At 36.6% G+C, this 16,618-nt stretch overlaps 6 protein-coding genes across 8 annotated transcripts; 1 reads left to right on the forward strand and 5 right to left on the reverse strand.

The window, feature by feature from the left end:
- Positions 1-31: 31 nt before the first annotated feature.
- On the reverse strand, positions 32-3,876 carry Hand (heart- and neural crest derivatives-expressed protein). 2 transcript variants are annotated; one of them, XM_017170020.2, is made up of 4 exons: positions 3,688-3,876; positions 3,288-3,523; positions 2,986-3,144; positions 32-193 (listed from the first exon to the last, which is right to left on the reverse strand). In XM_017170020.2, the coding sequence occupies exons 1-4, from the start codon at positions 3,782-3,784 to the stop codon at positions 113-115; spliced, it is 573 nt and encodes a 190-aa protein (XP_017025509.1). In that variant the 5' UTR covers positions 3,785-3,876; the 3' UTR covers positions 32-112. The 2 variants fall into 2 exon arrangements, with proteins under 2 accessions (XP_017025509.1, XP_017025510.1); XM_017170021.2 differs by having other exon boundaries at positions 3,288-3,484; positions 3,688-3,874.
- A 400-nt stretch (positions 3,877-4,276) lies between these two features.
- CYLD (ubiquitin carboxyl-terminal hydrolase CYLD) lies at positions 4,277-8,206 on the reverse strand. Of its 2 annotated transcripts, XM_017170592.3 has the most exons (11): positions 8,121-8,206; positions 7,305-7,481; positions 7,044-7,249; positions 6,095-6,326; positions 5,855-6,033; positions 5,630-5,784; positions 5,353-5,571; positions 5,055-5,289; positions 4,851-4,992; positions 4,595-4,791; positions 4,277-4,530 (listed from the first exon to the last, which is right to left on the reverse strand). In XM_017170592.3, the coding sequence occupies exons 2-11, from the start codon at positions 7,463-7,465 to the stop codon at positions 4,337-4,339; spliced, it is 1,920 nt and encodes a 639-aa protein (XP_017026081.1). In that variant the 5' UTR covers positions 7,466-7,481; positions 8,121-8,206; the 3' UTR covers positions 4,277-4,336. The 2 variants fall into 2 exon arrangements, with proteins under 2 accessions (XP_017026081.1, XP_070143383.1); XM_070287282.1 differs by lacking the exon at positions 8,121-8,206 and having other exon boundaries at positions 7,305-7,483.
- A 211-nt stretch (positions 8,207-8,417) lies between these two features.
- Positions 8,418-10,119, reverse strand: LOC108077224 (uncharacterized). Its single transcript, XM_017170482.3, has 2 exons — positions 10,035-10,119; positions 8,418-9,962 (listed from the first exon to the last, which is right to left on the reverse strand). Exons 1-2 carry the CDS (start codon positions 10,044-10,046, stop codon positions 8,526-8,528), a joined length of 1,449 nt encoding a protein of 482 aa, XP_017025971.1. The 5' UTR covers positions 10,047-10,119; the 3' UTR covers positions 8,418-8,525.
- Positions 10,120-10,786: 667 nt separating this feature from the next.
- On the reverse strand, positions 10,787-12,113 carry nmd (no mitochondrial derivative). The gene is made up of 2 exons (XM_017170484.3): positions 11,834-12,113; positions 10,787-11,756 (listed from the first exon to the last, which is right to left on the reverse strand). Exons 1-2 carry the CDS (start codon positions 12,016-12,018, stop codon positions 10,835-10,837), a joined length of 1,107 nt encoding a protein of 368 aa, XP_017025973.1. The 5' UTR covers positions 12,019-12,113; the 3' UTR covers positions 10,787-10,834.
- A 402-nt stretch (positions 12,114-12,515) lies between these two features.
- LOC108077225 (phenoloxidase-activating factor 2) lies at positions 12,516-14,908 on the reverse strand. The gene is made up of 4 exons (XM_017170483.3): positions 14,787-14,908; positions 13,563-13,932; positions 13,246-13,501; positions 12,516-13,175 (listed from the first exon to the last, which is right to left on the reverse strand). Exons 2-4 carry the CDS (start codon positions 13,926-13,928, stop codon positions 12,568-12,570), a joined length of 1,230 nt encoding a protein of 409 aa, XP_017025972.1. The 5' UTR covers positions 13,929-13,932; positions 14,787-14,908; the 3' UTR covers positions 12,516-12,567.
- Positions 14,909-15,379: 471 nt separating this feature from the next.
- Positions 15,380-16,493, forward strand: LOC108076918 (ubiquitin thioesterase otubain-like). The gene is made up of 3 exons (XM_017169961.3): positions 15,380-15,586; positions 15,653-15,952; positions 16,003-16,493. The coding sequence occupies exons 1-3, from the start codon at positions 15,512-15,514 to the stop codon at positions 16,414-16,416; spliced, it is 789 nt and encodes a 262-aa protein (XP_017025450.1). The 5' UTR covers positions 15,380-15,511; the 3' UTR covers positions 16,417-16,493.
- The last annotated feature ends 125 nt before the right edge of the window (positions 16,494-16,618 follow it).

Here is a 16,618-nt window from a genome sequence, read left to right on the forward strand (position 1 = left end):
GCAGTTTTAAAAATACGTATAGACAGGGTCATAAGTTTTATTTAAGGTGCATTTTATTTTAAATAGGTAAATTATTAATATATAAATATTATGAAATATAATTTTTAATTATTTAATTATGTTCTGGAATAAGTTCTGACGCCCAAACATCTTGTGGCCATCCTGTGCGGCCCTTTGCCGATATGGGAACATTCTGTAAAAAGAACGATGATTGCGTTGGATTAAAGAGTGAATTCGATTTAAATATTTGAAATTGAATTTAATATCTCTTATACTTATTTATATTAAAATATTATGAAAAGTTATAAGAAGGGAAAAGTTTAACTAGTTTTGTTTTGGCATACAATGTTTTGGATAAATCTTAAAATTAAATTAAGAAATTGCAATTTTTAATAGTTTTTTTTAGACATATTTTTCAAAACAAAAACAATTCAGGAGTTTTACCGACAACAACTTTGCTTAGTTGTAATTCCTCTATATTTTAAAGGATGGTTTGATCAAATAAGCCTATATAATGACTTTATTTATAATAATGCTAATTAAATTAATGCATTATCTAAATACTACGTTTTTTTTTTATATTTACAAAGTATATAGCCCCTGAAACACACCTGACATTACATATGAATCTTTTATTTTTTTTTTTTTAATTAGAAGTACAATTTAATATTTCTTTTAGTGTTTTAATTGTTGCACCCATAGGGTACATGGTTAATACAGCTTTGGTAGTAAAGTATCTAACAAACAAAACCAACATAAACAGATTATTTTTAATTTTATTATAAGTGATAGAAAAAGAAAACCAAGTTCAAAATAACGATCTTAAAGCTAGCTTTGCAAAAATGTCAAAATATTTCAGAATGCTTGAACTAAACTTTAAAAAATTGTTGTTCGAATGCCATTTTTACATGGTAAATATTAGTGTGTTAATACACCTGCAGCAGAAACACATAACGAAACAATACGCACGAACTCTATTTATGTAGATCACAGTTTCCTTTCTTGTTTACAACTTTGTGCCCACAAATAGACAATTAAGAAGTAAACAAGAGAAGTTAACACGTGCACGGAAACACTATAGAAACACTTCATTATTTTATTTAGAAAATGTAGTTCAGGATTTAATTGTTTGTGAGGAAATTTCTGTATACCCCAACGCTATGGAGAGTATTAAACAAAAAAAGCGAACTGTTTTTAAGAGAAGATTAATATTATATTGATGCAATGTTTTCTCGTAATTTCCCCCAAATTTTAAATATTTTTCCAATGTTTCCCAGAGAACTATGCTCTTCCAAAGCACTTGATTAATCCAAACCCTTAATGGATTATATAAATGTATATTTTTGATACAACACTTCGGCGAGCGCACTTGTCTTGTGGGTATCTCTTTTGCCAGATTGCCCTATTAGGTTAATGGTCCACCCACCCCAACCCTTGTTGGTGGACGGATAAGCATGGATTCTCAATTACTGCTGCATGTGCCTGCGGTTTATCACTTCCTATAATTGCACAATAAAGTGAAACTTGGAGGCGGTCACCCGAATCTCGTATTTTGAAGCCGCCCTGCACTTTAATTAAGAAAGAAACAAAATCATGTTCTCTGTCGGTTTTCAAGGGGAAATCGCTTTGATGCATATAAAGTACATTTATAAAGTCAAGTGCTTTTTATGAATATAAGAAAAAAAAGATACAATCTACCCCAAGTTCAGAAAACGAATTTCTGAAGATGAATTGGGGCTAAAGAAATATTTTTAGTTCTAATGTTTTAATTTAAGCTTCTTGTTAATTTTAAAATAATCAAGAAGTTTTTTAATATAAAAAATCAGATTTTATAATACAAAATAATATTTTACTAAGTCAAGGAATCATTTCCGACCCCATAAACCATATATATTCTTGATCAGCATCAACAGGGGAATCTTTCTAGAGATGACCGGAAGAAATCGATTTTTTGGCCAATTTTGCGAAATTTTATAAGGGGTTACATCATTAAAATTTTTGATTTTGATAAAAAATTGAATTTTCAAAATTTTTAAATGAAGATTTATGCAGATTTATTAACTGTAGAAAATCTTGCACAGAACAGTTTTCCGATTTAAAATTAATGCTCTTTTGGCCGAGTTATGATATTTTCAATTTAAAAAAAATTAAGAAGTTTTTTAATATAAAAAAATCCGATTTTATAATACAAAATAATATTTTTCTAAGTCAAGGAATCATTTCCGACCCCATAAACCATATATATTCTTGATCAGCATTAACATGCGAATCTTTCTAGATATGTATGTCAGGAAGAAATCGATTTTTTGGCCATTTTTGCAAAATTTTATAAGGGGTTACATCATTAAAATTAGCAAAAATGGCCAAAAATTTCAATTTCTTAAAATTTTAAATTTGGTTTCCAGTTTTTTTAAATTAATAAAAACTAACACAGAACTGCTTTCCGAATCGAAATTAATACATTTTTGGCTTAGTTATGATATATTTTAATTGTTACCTGCAAGTGTATACAAACTTTGGCTGGCCAAAGTTAGCTTTCTTTCTTAAATTTTTCTCATTGAAGACTTATTTATTGAAACTAAGATACAACAAAGAAACCGTTTTTATGTATATACGAAATACGCCCCCATTTGTAGAGTACCAATGTTACATCTGTTTTTTCTCTCCTCTTTCATAACAAGTCTGAAAATAAGAATAACCAAGAGGGCATTTTTGCGTCAAAATTAAAACATAAAAGTGGTAAATAGGAGAATTCAGTAGGTTAAGTTAAGTTTAATGATATTTCCAATAAAATAAATGTTTATATTGCTTTATTATCTTCCTGTTTTTTTTAAACCTTAAGTTTGTTTGAGATTTGTAATATAGAATAGAAAGTGTATACCGACGGCAGAGGCTTAAGACTAAACTGCCAGGATTGGGTGTTTCAAAAAATAAAAACTAAATAAACCTGCTTATTAATAATTAAATTATGTAACCTTGGCTTACTTGAATTTCGTTCTTCAGACATTGCTGCTTCTTTTCGCTGCAAATCTTTCGGTTAATTGGCTTAAGCTCTGCCCGAAAACCGCCTTTGGGGTCCTGATCACCATCAAGGACATTAACTAAGTAGTTTATGTACAATATGGCCAATTTTAACGTTTTTATCTGTTGAGTAATGTAATTTAATATCCCTTTAAATAATCTTTAATTTACTTGAATATTTAGGAAGTATTTGGCAGGATGGAGTTTTTTTTACGTAAATGTGTTAAATTTCTTCCTCCATCTCTAAAATCCAAGCGTAAATTTACCTTTGATAGTTTTGTATCCGTCGGAACATTTGGAATCTTTTCTCGCAGATAGGAAAAGGCATTGTTTATACTTTGTGTTCTTCTCCTTTCCTTTTTGTTAGCTGTATTTCTTTTCTTAATAGTTCGAGTAGTCGAAGGTGGAGCATAGCCCACATGATTCTGGTTGTAAATCTGTTGCTGAACTTGACTTTCAGTGTCTGAAATAAATATAATCAATTGTTTTACTTCAGCATTACCTTAAATCAATATACGAATAACTAATAACTGACTGAAATAAACATTTGGCAAAACAAAAAGATAAGTCAGCGGTTATGAGTAATAACTTCCACTAAAATATTAAATATTTATAAATTTATTGATTTCACAGTCACTAGGAAAGCACAAAAAACAACTTATTTACGTTTTAAATCGAATATGGTTGAAGCATTATAAACAGAGCTATAATATTGAATGTTCGTTGAATACTCGCGTCCCACAAACATTGAATTTTTTGACATTTTCGTTAAGTTAGATATCTCGATTAGAGTTTGGCATTTTTGCTAATATCAGCCAAGAATTAAACTTGTTGTTGCTGTGCGTCTGGGAAGTAACTGAAACTGAAAATATATTCCAAATAAACTGCGGACTATTCCAGCGCAGTTCTGAATAAAATCCTCCCCCTGAAATTAACCAATCACGAAGCCAATATTATACGATTACCGCTCTCGACCAATAACAAAGGAGCACTTCCAGAGCATTGTGTGTATGCATTCAAATATATATGTATGTTATCCGATGTATATACTATAAAAAATTTGTATGTGACCTGATCTGCACGGTTGACTGCGCTGTATGTGTATATTTTCTGTTCAGTCTGTCTCTAGATTTCGGATAAAGAAGTGTCTTAACCGGATCATCAATATATTATCCAACATTTTTTCATAATTTTGATATTTATCCATGTATTTAATACCCAATATCCAAAAACATATATTAAACTACAAATCGTCTGTGTTTATCTACAAAAATTTATTACATCTCATGGTTTAATCAAAAGATAAAAGATTGTTCTAATGGTACATCATGATGTCTGTGCTTTGGTACAGACACATATAGGCATCGCAAAAAATACGCTTAGCGTGTTCAGGTAATACTTTATCGTTCGTTGAAGTTTCATTTATAGATCGCGCCCCCTCGTCCGTGAGCCACTGCGTTAATTCCGGAACACACGTAATTTCAGGTATATTGTATCCGTTCTGTTCGCCTGAAAAGTTTCGTTAAAAATAGTAAATAAAAAAAATTAAATAAAATCAAATAATAATAATTACCTTTTCTATCAGCCATTGAATCGAAAAAGCACCATGGAGCATCTGGACCAGATCCCGACTTCACAAAAGCCACATAATGTGAGGTTTCGATGCAGACCACGGCAAATAGTTCCATGTATAATCGCGGTACAACCATGTGGTCGGCCATAATCCTAAAGTCCTTCGGAATGGAGATCTTTTTCGAAACGTGATTGCTCCTGCAATGAATTAGGTTTTTTAGCAAACTAAAATGTAGTGAATATATTATCCAGGTAACCTTTTTGAGTGCGAGTGAAAGGTCTTCAAGCACTTGGGACAAAAAGCGGTGCATTCGAGGCCAGAACCAGCTTGCAAGCTTCCAAAGCAATCACGGCATTCAAACTCTGCCAGTTTCCCACAAAGCGAGCACTGTCGCGGGGCTAAAAATATGCCAAACAAATTATTATAAGTATGGGCATTTAAAGGCATGTAGGGTACTTACAGTTTTCTATAATATCCGTCACATCCAAGACTTGCGATGGCAATATTCTTGGGTACATCTTGAAGTTCTTGCCAAAGCGAGGCATCTGAATGATGAAGCACGAGGGCACCTCCTTCAATTTGATGTCGGATGAGTGAAAGCTCTGCTCAAATAGCTGCTGGACACTCGGTAGCGTTAGCTTGTCGTCCTTCTCCACAAACAATTGATAGAAATACGAATCTTGGCCGGAGCTTAGCTGGAAAAGTGCTTAATCCCTTTCAGTTTAAAAGTTAATACAAACAATTTAAATACTGCGCACCTTTAAAAACGGTTCAACTCTCATTATTTGCGAGAGTAAACTGTTGAGGAACTCTTCAGGATCTTTCTCCTCGCAGGTAAGGCCACTGACCGAACTCAACTGGTCCAGCAGTTCGCGAAGCTTCATCACACGATCTGAGCGCACAAAGACATTCTTTCGTAGGGGATTCACGATTTCATCCCGCAACACCTTCTGAACTTCGCTGTAATTTCGAATGTCCTGACGAAGAAGCAGTTTTAAAAACATTACTTTCATTAATAAAATTGTAAATATTTACTTGAGCTCCCGGATGCCTGTATAGAATGGAATCAAAGACACTGGTGAAAGTAAACATTGAAAAGAGCGTGGCATCTAGGTAGCAGGAATTATGATGGCCCTGTATTCCCTTGAACTTGCCACAAATACTGGCTAGCTCCTCAGAGTTGTGAATTTCTAAAAAAGCCAGACATTGTAATTATAATATTATTTATCTTTTAAGTTTTTTAAGCCTTGTAGCTCCTACCCAAAGGCGGTACTGATCCATATATAGCCGGACACTCAGCAACACCGAATTTCTTCACCTGATTATTTGAAACTCGATTGGCTGCCATGCTGGTGTTGTCCACATCGGCAAATCTACGGTCAGCAGTGCATCTGTTAGCGGGGACAAACACGGCTCGACCCTCGTGGCATGTGAATAAGCTGGAAATTCAAAAAATAAATTAAAATATATCAAAATACATATTTTTGAATAAAAGCTTACCGAACTCCGTTATGCCTGCCGTCTGAGGTCAAAACGTTCTTCAAGTTGGACTCGTCTTCCACTTCAATTCCTACCAGTACGTTCTTTTGTATTCCCGGCGGAATGCCAATCCATCTTATAACGCCATATAGATCTTCATTCGCTCCAGGACTCGACACTTCCACAAGCGATCCAATTGCCAGGTCAGTTCCGGGTATTTCGATCAAAGGCTGGTAATCGGCGACGGTGATGCCTAAAAAACGAGGACGCACGTATTGAAAGAAGAGGAGCAAGTTGAGGAGCAAGAGTTACCGGGTTCCTCGTCTACGGAATCCGGGGAGTAAAATTCCAAAACAGTTAGCGGTATATTATTGTGTAAGTCCGATTCGAAAAACGGAGATTTTTGGTACAGATTCATGTTCACAACTTTATAGATAATTTAAATGTATTTATTTGATGCAGCTTAAGGCGAGCAACGTCTCAACAGAAATAAAACTCCGACAAACTGCCAGAACACTGGCATTTTACGTGAACGTAAATAGAATATATGTATCTTTGGTCCAACGATCTAAAAATAAAGCACACACTTTTGTTCTGTGGCCATTTCTAAGATGTCGTACAAGTGAATAAAAAATCACAAGAAAACTCTTTATAAAACGGAACTTATTGATAAATAAATTACACTTTTGGCATTAAAAATACCAATACTGTTCTTACTATACAAAAGATGTTGGATATCCTAGGAATTTAATAAGTTCGAACGTAGAAGAACGTTTAACAAAGTTGCTTCTGAGGCATTCAGAGAATTTGTAAGTATAAGAGCACAGTGGAGCAGAGTGCAATATGTGGATTCAAAAAATTAAATAATTTAAGCCCAATAATAATTAATCTGCTTGGGATTCTATACAAAGACCCAGGTGTTAAAACAGTTTTAAAAGAATAAAAAATCACAAATACTAGCAATACATACGCGGAATTTCCTCTGGCTCAACTTTTGGTAGAGTAGGCGGAGAAGCTGGTTTCATATCTTCGCAAATACCCGGTTCTATAGACGTTTTACTTTTGTTGTTTAAAATCATAGCAGCAGCTCCAGCACGTTTAGGCCAATTTGTTCCAAGAATATCTGCCAAGTCCACATCTTCGTGATAGGCGGTGTCGTGGTTAACATCGTTGTTTCTAAAATAGCATCTAATTCTAATTTTATTTCTTAATAAATTTGTTTTATTCTTACTTTAAAATTCCATTTTTTCGATTTGGAATCTTTTTTGGATAAGCGTGGGCCATGTGTTCACTTTCGTTGGAAAGTTCGTAGTTCTCCAGGGAATCCCCAAACCGATTTGTAATTGTCAACTTTTTTTCCTTTTCTGCTTCATTTTCGGATTTGGCATTCATTTTATCCAACTGAAGGCTGAAATACCAGATTTAAATTCTGTCAGTTGACATTTGTTTGTTGTTATTTAAAATATAAATGACGAAATTTTTTTTTTTTTTACCAAAAACGTTTTGACGGTCACACTGAACAGCTGATAAAACATTGCAAACTGCAAACTATGTATTTGTTACAAATCTATGCTCATATTTACACTGTTTTCTTCTAGATATTTTACATTATATTGAAATTCACGAGAAACGAAACACCTCTATACTAATTAATGCACATTAAAACGTATGTAAATGCACTGCAAAAAACAACATTGCGTACATACAGACATACAGACTACTTGTAACACAGTGCACATCACGACATACATATTTATTTATTTACGCAAGTTCACAGTAGCCGCAATAACAATTGTAAGCCAAGATTAAGCGCTGCAACAATATATATTACAACAATTACAAAATTTACATGTTTTGTCTACAGTTTTCCTGTGTTTGTTTTGGTTTGCTTTGAGTGTACATGTGTAAGTATGTATGTATGTATTGATTTAGCTGCTGTTCAACTTAATTTGATTTCTTTAAATTCGTTCTTTCTTGTCATATTACATTGCAGCTATCTTTCTGGACAGAGGCGATAACAACAAGGAATTGAATTAAATTAAATTACATTTAGGTCTCCTCCACAATTTTGGCTTATTGATAAAAAACACTGGCACAACAATACAACATTGCCACTGTTTCACGAACGTACCGACCCCAAATCTGAGAATGAAACGTGTGAGAATGAAACACTGCTGATAAGTAGTATTAGTAAGTATTTTTATTAATTAATGAGAAACCTTTCTGATATAAAAAATAAACCATTTTTCAATTAGTAATTTATTATCGCTCAGCTATATTTGATTTTTTATTTACCAATCTTATAATTATTCACTTATGAGATTCCGAGTCTTACATATATGAAATCTTAATTATTATGAATTACTTTTTAAAGGACTGCAGGATTTTTTACATATATATTTTCTAATTTCTTCTATTGTAATTGGAGCTGGGTAGGCCAGTGAATGCTTTTTTATTTTGGAGTCGCTTCTCCCACTGCTGATGGAGCTGGCAGCTCCACGTTGATAGCACTCTGGAATGCCATGGGTTGCAGCTGGACAAATTGGAATGGTAGTGAGAAGGGGATCCCGCGGAAGGCATTAGCCGACTCCTGAGGATTCAGGTCGAAGTTGGAATTATTTACGAACGGTGGGGCTGAGTTGGCGGTGTCCAAATCCTGGCCTGTGATGTTGAACGCCTGCGGTGTGGGGCCCACAAGCTTCAAAGCAACAGGCTCTCGACCAGAAGAAGCCGCTTCAATAGAGCTTTTTAAAACAGGTTCGTGCCTATACTGTGGCGGAGCTGTGTGTTGAAAGTCTTCGATTCGTGGAGGAAGATCCAATTCCTTCGACTTGTATATCCTGTTGTAGTAGTTTGAAGGCAGGGAAGCTTGCTCATGATCTCTAGGCTGATGCGGCGGCGGATGATCAATTTCCATATTATATTTAAACTCTTCGGGCTGGTGATAGCTTTCAAAAGGCGATGGCTCGAATTTATATGGCTCGTTCGATCGAATGTAAACGGGAACCTTTCGTTCCACTTCAACCTTGTAGGGAACGGGCACCTTCTTCTCGAGTGCTATGGGCACCTTAATTTCCACCGGATACGGAACAGTGCGAAGGACAGGATATGGCTTTGGAACATGGACGATTTTCTCAATGATTTTCTCCACAACGTAAGGTTTTGGGACCTGCACCGGTTTTGGAACGTGAACGATTTTTTCGACAATTTTTTCAACGGGCACATGCACAATTCTCTCAACCGTAACGTTAACCAGCTTTGGAACGTGCACAATTTTTTCCACAATTTTCTCAATGGGCACGTGCACAACCTTTTCCACAGGATACGGTTGGGGTACTGTCTTTATCATTTCCTTAATGTGGTTGTGATGATGGTGATGATGATGATGCTTTATCTTAACCTTCATCTGTTTCTCATCTTTCTTGCTGGAATGATGATCCTTGATATTTTCGTGCAGGATCGATTGGGTACCAATTTGCTCCGATGCCTGGTACTGCTGCCCATCGTCGTCCTCCTCTACGTGCTCATGGATTTCCTCAAAAGTATGATAGTGCCGACTTTCTGTATCACCAGCCAAATGGGAATTTGTGTTCTTTCTTCGATCAAATGACGAGGGCTTGTATTTGCTCTTATGTCTACTTATTTTCTCGGTCGGCTTGTGATAGTTATTTCCGCGCCTCAAAGTAGCATTTCGTTCAGCCTCGCGATGGTAACTTTGAGTATCTCCGTTTTCTGATCTTCCTCCATGGCGAAAGGATAATTTTCCGAATTCAGGATAGGTCCAATCGTGACTCTCGGCGTTACTACTCCGATTAACAGCATAGGATTCACTTGGCGCTGTATATCCAAATATTATAAGGGGTATAAATAGATATCCGGAAAACATAATCTGTAGGAGAGAATAGTAACAAAGTAGAATTAATTATAACAAATATCCTACGACTGCAGGGTGTATATTCACCAATGGAATCATTCTTTAATGTTTTTGGAGCCTTGCTTCGAGCTTGCAGCGGTTCGTTCAATATCTTCAACAGAAATGATTTGCTTGCCCCTGGAAGAAAGCATTTATATGAGCATGAAACATAATTAAAAGAAACTTGAAGATATTTTAACTAAGTGAAGTTTGTATACTCTTCCCATAGAGTCAAATTCAATTCAAAAATTAGGTAATATAAGAAAGAGTTCATATTTACCACCTACTACAAGTGTGCTTTACTTTATTTAATTGTTCTTTCCTATATTAGATAAATATATAATTTAGAGCCTCTCCAAACGTGTAAACATATTTAAACACTTTTAATAAGAGAATCCAACAGCACCGTTTATACATATATATTTTTTACGATTGAAAGCCTTCGATCGCGTGACGTTGCTTGGGCGAGAGTACAAGTGCAATATTTTTTGTAAATGTTTTAAATTTCTCTAGGTGAATATTTCAAGGAGGATCGCACCCATGTTGTAATTAAAGTGCATTGAGCCTTAGTTTGCGGAACCGCTGGCGGTCTTATGTAATTTTGGCTGTTCAAGCTGCCGCTTTACACGAGTATAAAGCATTTTTTCCGGAAATTAGATATTGGGGAGAACGGGGTTAAGTAAGAGAAGGAAGCACTGTCGACTAATTATATTTATTCCCTATTTTCTCTAATCTGCAACGAGATTACCTACCGCTCAGCAGTACAACTTAAAATTATCAAAGTTAAAAGCATTTTTAAATTGAATTAAATTTATGTTTTAAGATTTATTCAACCAACCGTTAAGGACTTAGTCTAGCTCAATTCTATTCTCTAAAAATAGACTCCCAGTGTGCATCTTTGACTCCTTAATTTTTAAGTGTGAGCTTAGCAGGTCATCCATTGTGATGTTGACGCTATTTCGATCCAAAGTTGGCAAGCTTCCGGCCCCGATAAGCTGTCTCATCCGGAAAACGGATGCGTTGCGGCACATCTCCCGGAGATCAGAGCCCGAGAAGCCATTCGTAAGCTTGGCCAAACGATTCAAGTCCACATCACCACTAATTTCCTCTGACTGCAAAATCAACTGAAGTATATCTCTTCGCTGGACTTCGGACGGAAGGCCGATATGGAATTGAGCCGGCATGCGACGCACAATGGCCTTGTCCAGGTCCTGGGGTCTATTTGTGGCGCCCATCACAATAACCGTCGCGTTGGAATTGGTGCTGAGGCCATCCCACAGCATCATAAACTGGGTCTTCATCATGGCGGTGGCCTCATGGTCATTAAGATTACGGGAACGCAGGAAGGAATCGATTTCGTCAATGAATATTATACATGGCTGGATTTTTTCTGCCAGCGAGAAGACGGCTGAGGTTAGTTTCTGGGATTCCCCGTACCACTTGTCGGTAAGAATGGCAACGTCCAAATTGATAAAGCGCATGCCGGCCTCCTTGGCCGTGGCCTTCGCTATCAGCGTTTTCCCGCACCCAGGCGGGCCGTGCAGCAGAACGCCCTTGGGCGCTTGCCAAAGCTTCGAGCGCTTGAAAAGATCCTTGTGTTGCACCGGAAGAACCACGGACTCGCGCAGCTCCTGAATAACCGTATCCAAGCCAGCTATATCCGACCAACTGACTTGTATGTCGGCTGGAACAACGAGATGTGACGCAATCATCAACTCGTAGTCGTTAAACTCCTGGGGATTGAGTTTAAAGCCATCTTTCTCAGCAAGTCTGCGGGCCGAATGCAAGTAAAAGTGTGAATTAATGTAAAAATAATACAAATTAATTTGGTAAGCGCCAGTAGATACCTTTTTAGCTGCTCTTCAGCAAGGATCTTTGCCTTTTTCTTGTTTTTACTGGTCGGGTCCAACTGGTTCATCATCCACTTAACCGAATAATATGTTATCAACGAAGCCACTGAGAGACGAATCAACACTTGGAACATTTGTCCCTTGCTGAGATCCACTGATCCTCCAAGGCCGAAGTTATCCATGTTTTATCAGAGATGTGTATAATTTTAATGAAAATAAATTGGAACAGATCTGACTTTGGTTCTATTTTCCATGCACGCACGTCAGTGTGACCGAATTGCAATATGAAAAATTTCCTTTTTGTGGCGGTGGTTCAAATACTCATTAAGGGTATTTCCGAGCTGAAAAGGTAGTTAAAATACGCAAAGGGTTGCGAATATCTCTTAATGCTTGTCTACAAGTTATTTATATTAAAATTAAATTATAATTTGTGATAAAAATGGAGCATTATAGGTCTTTTGATTCGTTTGAAACAAAAATAAACAAAGCTTTTTTTTCAAAGGTATATTTTTTGAAAGATAATTTTCAGAACTCCAAAGTTAGTTATTTTCCCCCATATATTTTAAATTGTACTACTTACATTTATGCATTATTTATATTTATATTTTAATTATTGATTTGTTTATTCTTAAAGAATTAAAACAACCAGTAATTTGAGATAACTATTTTGAAGTAAAAGTGGTTTTAATTTTTTTTATTATTATTCATCTTATTAAAATTTTTGTTGATTCTTAAGGCGTATAATATTTGGGATCAATTCCCCATATTTTCAATTTCGAGTCAATCCATGGACGAAGCTTGGCCACGTTGGCGTACACTCCTGGAATGTTAACCTCTCCGCATCCTATTCCCCAGGCGACAATTCCAGCTGACTTATAGCGACCCTTCTGGCCCTTAATGGGGCACACCAATGGAGATCCGCCATCGCCCTTACAGGTATCCTTATCCTTTTCCCCGCCGGCGCAGATAAAGCTGTCATGCAACAGGAAATGCCTTCCGAGGCGGGTGGCGCGCAAGTTCGTCTGGCACGTTTCTCCTGGCACCACGGGCATGTCGACCTTCTTAAGGATCACCTGGTACTCTCCCTCCTTGCCGAACTTGTTCTTGCCCCAGCCAGTGGCATAGCACCGGTCATAATCGAAGACGTCTTGTACATTGGGCAAACAAACTGGCTGAATGTTCATCTGCAGTTCAAACGAACTTTCCAATAACAGCACAGCAACGTCATTATACAGGGAGCCCTTGTTAAACTGCTCATGGTATACAATTTCCTTAACGTAACGGTCCTCATGGGCGATGATCTCTGTCTTCGTCTGAGTATCCCACTCTCCAGCTCTCACTGGAAGAGGTAGAGATTTTAATTATAGAATAAATAAATAATAAATAAGCGATTCGCTTTAAATACTAACCAACAATGGTGTTTGGTTGCTTGTTGTGAACACAATGGGCGGCAGTTAGGACAACATTTGGCGCTATCAAAGCTCCTCCACATTCGTACAAGTTGAGGGGGCCATCTTCTCGTAGAATCGCCAGCATCCAGGGAAACTCCCCGAACTCAGCCTCTTGATTCACAGCTCCGGTAATTTTAAAGCCAACACCGTTCGGGTTTGTGTACCCGCAGCCTTCGGGGGTTTCCGGCGTAACTGGGAATATGGGCTTGTCCCGCTATATAACGAATTTGTTTATGAATTGTCAATTAACACACTTTATGTATATAGAACTGTACCTTGTTGGGAAGGTCACAGCATAAATGCAAATAGTTTTTGCACGGTGACCCTGTGTCGATCCGAATATCAATGATACCCTCGCCACTGGTGTTGATGGTGTCATTGGCACACAGCCATCGGGGCACGCATTCCTTTTGATCACCGCAGGACTGATACACTTCTGAGCCCGAGGGAGTTAATGGAGATGAGTCTTTTGGCTTGACGGTGACAGGATTAGGGACAGGCGAAATAGGAGTTGGATTCGCGGTAGAAGACTCCGTCTCATCTGTTTTGAAGATGTCCGCGATCAGGTTGTCCAAGGAAGTGTCTTGTGCCCGGCAAGTGAATATGCAGGCGCATATTATGATACAATTTAGTATCATCATGTTACTGGAAATATAATACAAAATATTAAAAAAATATATGCATAAGCCTTGGCAGTATTATAAACTATTAAAAATATGAATTTTATTGGCTTGGCTCTTCCTTACATAAAATATCCCCAATATCCCTTGGCAGAAAATTAAAATTGAAACGAAACGGATCTTAATGGTGACTAAGCTTTCCCCAATCTTCAGAGTTGAATTAGCATCTTGTTTTGGCTTTCTTTCTTTTGTTACACGATCGTATCATACATATAAAGTATCATTAAATATATTAAAAAATTGGAGCGCCATTGAGTATGTACATCTTGCAATCACGTAAATATGTTCCAATTAAAGCTTTAATATATGTTTTAGGTGATAAGAAATTATTACGTATGTTTATTTGTGCCTTCGTTAGACCTTAAATAATCTAGAAAAAAAATCACAAAATAATGATGATAACCTCGTTTCTTGGGTCTTTTTAATTTGGGTCCTACAATTGTCAAATAATTGCGCCCCTTCGTTTATATAATTATTTAAAATGCATAAATAAACCTTCATTACTGCTCATGCCAACAATAACTTTGGCTTTTAGCAAATATAATGAGAAGAGAACTGGTTTTTAGTTCTCATATGTATGTATACATACTTGAGAGTTTATAACTGTAGGACAGGCGCATACTATTCAATGAACTTTAATATCTGGTAGATTGATTACAATCAATAAAAGTACATACTATACATATGTATATTTCTTTGGGTATGTTATTATTTACTAAAAATATAAATAATTAAAATAACCTCTTGTAAATGGGTCTATTTCAAAAGTTTCTATTCAAATTTTATTGTTTTTTTTTATAGAGGTAAATATGTACATACCCGATTTTGTGAATTTAACTAAAGCGCGACTCTAGAGAAATGATCGGCATGCAATGAAGAAAAGACTCAACTGATTTGATTTCTGATTCAATCCTAAGTTTGAGCTGATGATCTTCGTTTGCGAAGAAGCTTTAAGCTGAGAAGTTCCCCAGCTTACAAATTACACTGTGAAAAAGTATGTGGTAATTATATTTAAATTTTTTTCCTAAAACTATTATAACTTATTCGGTATTAAATTATATATACTTGAATATATAGTCACAAGTGCAATGATATTTATATTAATATATATATATATATATATTTTATATTTACCCAAGTTGTTAAGTTTTTTAAACAGTCAAATCTGTGTTTATTTTAATACTTAGAATAGTTGCTTAATTTCCATTTCGATAATTTTTTAATACCGTAATTATCTGATACAAGAAATAAAAAACAACTCAACATACAATTTAAATTTAATTTGCTTCACAAAAATATTTTAAAATTAAAATTAACAGCAATGTTTCATTTTAGAAATGTGGGAAACTGGAACACCAGTTTCGATAACATCGGGAACGATAACATTGAAAGCATCAATGTGTCTACGGTTTTTGTTTCTAAATGAGTGTGCGTAATTTCGATGCGTTTACACATACATATGATGAACAAATATTCTTGTATTCATATGTAGACATTTGTAAAACCGAAACACGGTTCCTAATTTATTCAGTATTTATAGAAAGATGGAATCGTTTAAGCAAAATGATGGCAACCGTGATGAGTTAATTATTAAGCAGCAGCGGGAAATCGAGAAGGAGGTAAGACCTGCCATTGACTTATTCACTGGAAATGCAGCGTAATGTAAATATAAAATGGGAATGCAGATCAGCGAAACAACACCGCTGGTCAGCGATCAGTTGCCGCTGACGTGCCTGTGGACCGAATACAATGGCGACGAGATCTTCACCGCAAAGATCCAGGATCTCTCCAAGAAGTACAAGTTCATCCGGCGCACCCGCCCCGACGGCAACTGTTTCTTCCGAGCCTTTGCTTACTCGTACTTAGAGTACTTGATCTCAAATGTTAGTGCCTACCAGGAGTTCCGCAAACTGGCCGAGGAGTCCAAAGACAAGCTCGTTCAGCTTGGTTTTCCCAGCTTTACTTTAGAGGACTTTCACGAAACGGTAAGCAGGCACATCTTATTAATGTTCATCCCTGACCATCCTCCTTCCAGTTCATGGAAGTCATCAAGCGCGTGAGTCCGGAGAATGGCCAGAGCCAGAGCCAGGTGCAGAGCGAGCTACACAAGATATTCAATGAGCAAGGCTATTCCGACTATGTGGTGGTCTATTTGCGTTTGATAACGTCGGGGAAGCTGCAGGAGGAGGCCGACTTTTACCAGAACTTTATCGAGGGCGACTTCACAATCGAAGAGTTTCGGCATCAGGAGGTTGAGCCCATGTACAAGGAATCCGATCATATTCACATAATTGCCCTGTGCACCGCTCTCGGTGCGGGAGTGCGCGTGGAGTATTTGGATCGGGGCGAGGGTGGAACGGTTAAGGCCCACGACTTTCCCGAGGGAGCTGAGCCCAGAATTTACCTGATTTACAGGCCAGGTCATTACGATATATTGTATCCAAATTAAATTGCTCTTAACATTAATTTTTAGAATATGTAAATATAGCAATTGTAAAATAAAACCTCATTTACTTGCATATACAATTTGATGTCTTATTTCAAATACAATTTATTGTATTTCCTGCAGATGAAGAATCGTTTTTAAAGATGCAGTTCCATTTCCAGGTAGAGGTTAGTGCTCCCACATGCTTCTGCCACCTCTGTAAACT

Source organism: Drosophila kikkawai, chromosome 2L (assembly GCF_030179895.1).
Source record: "Drosophila kikkawai strain 14028-0561.14 chromosome 2L, DkikHiC1v2, whole genome shotgun sequence".
Classification (NCBI taxonomy): domain Eukaryota; kingdom Metazoa; phylum Arthropoda; class Insecta; order Diptera; family Drosophilidae; genus Drosophila; species Drosophila kikkawai.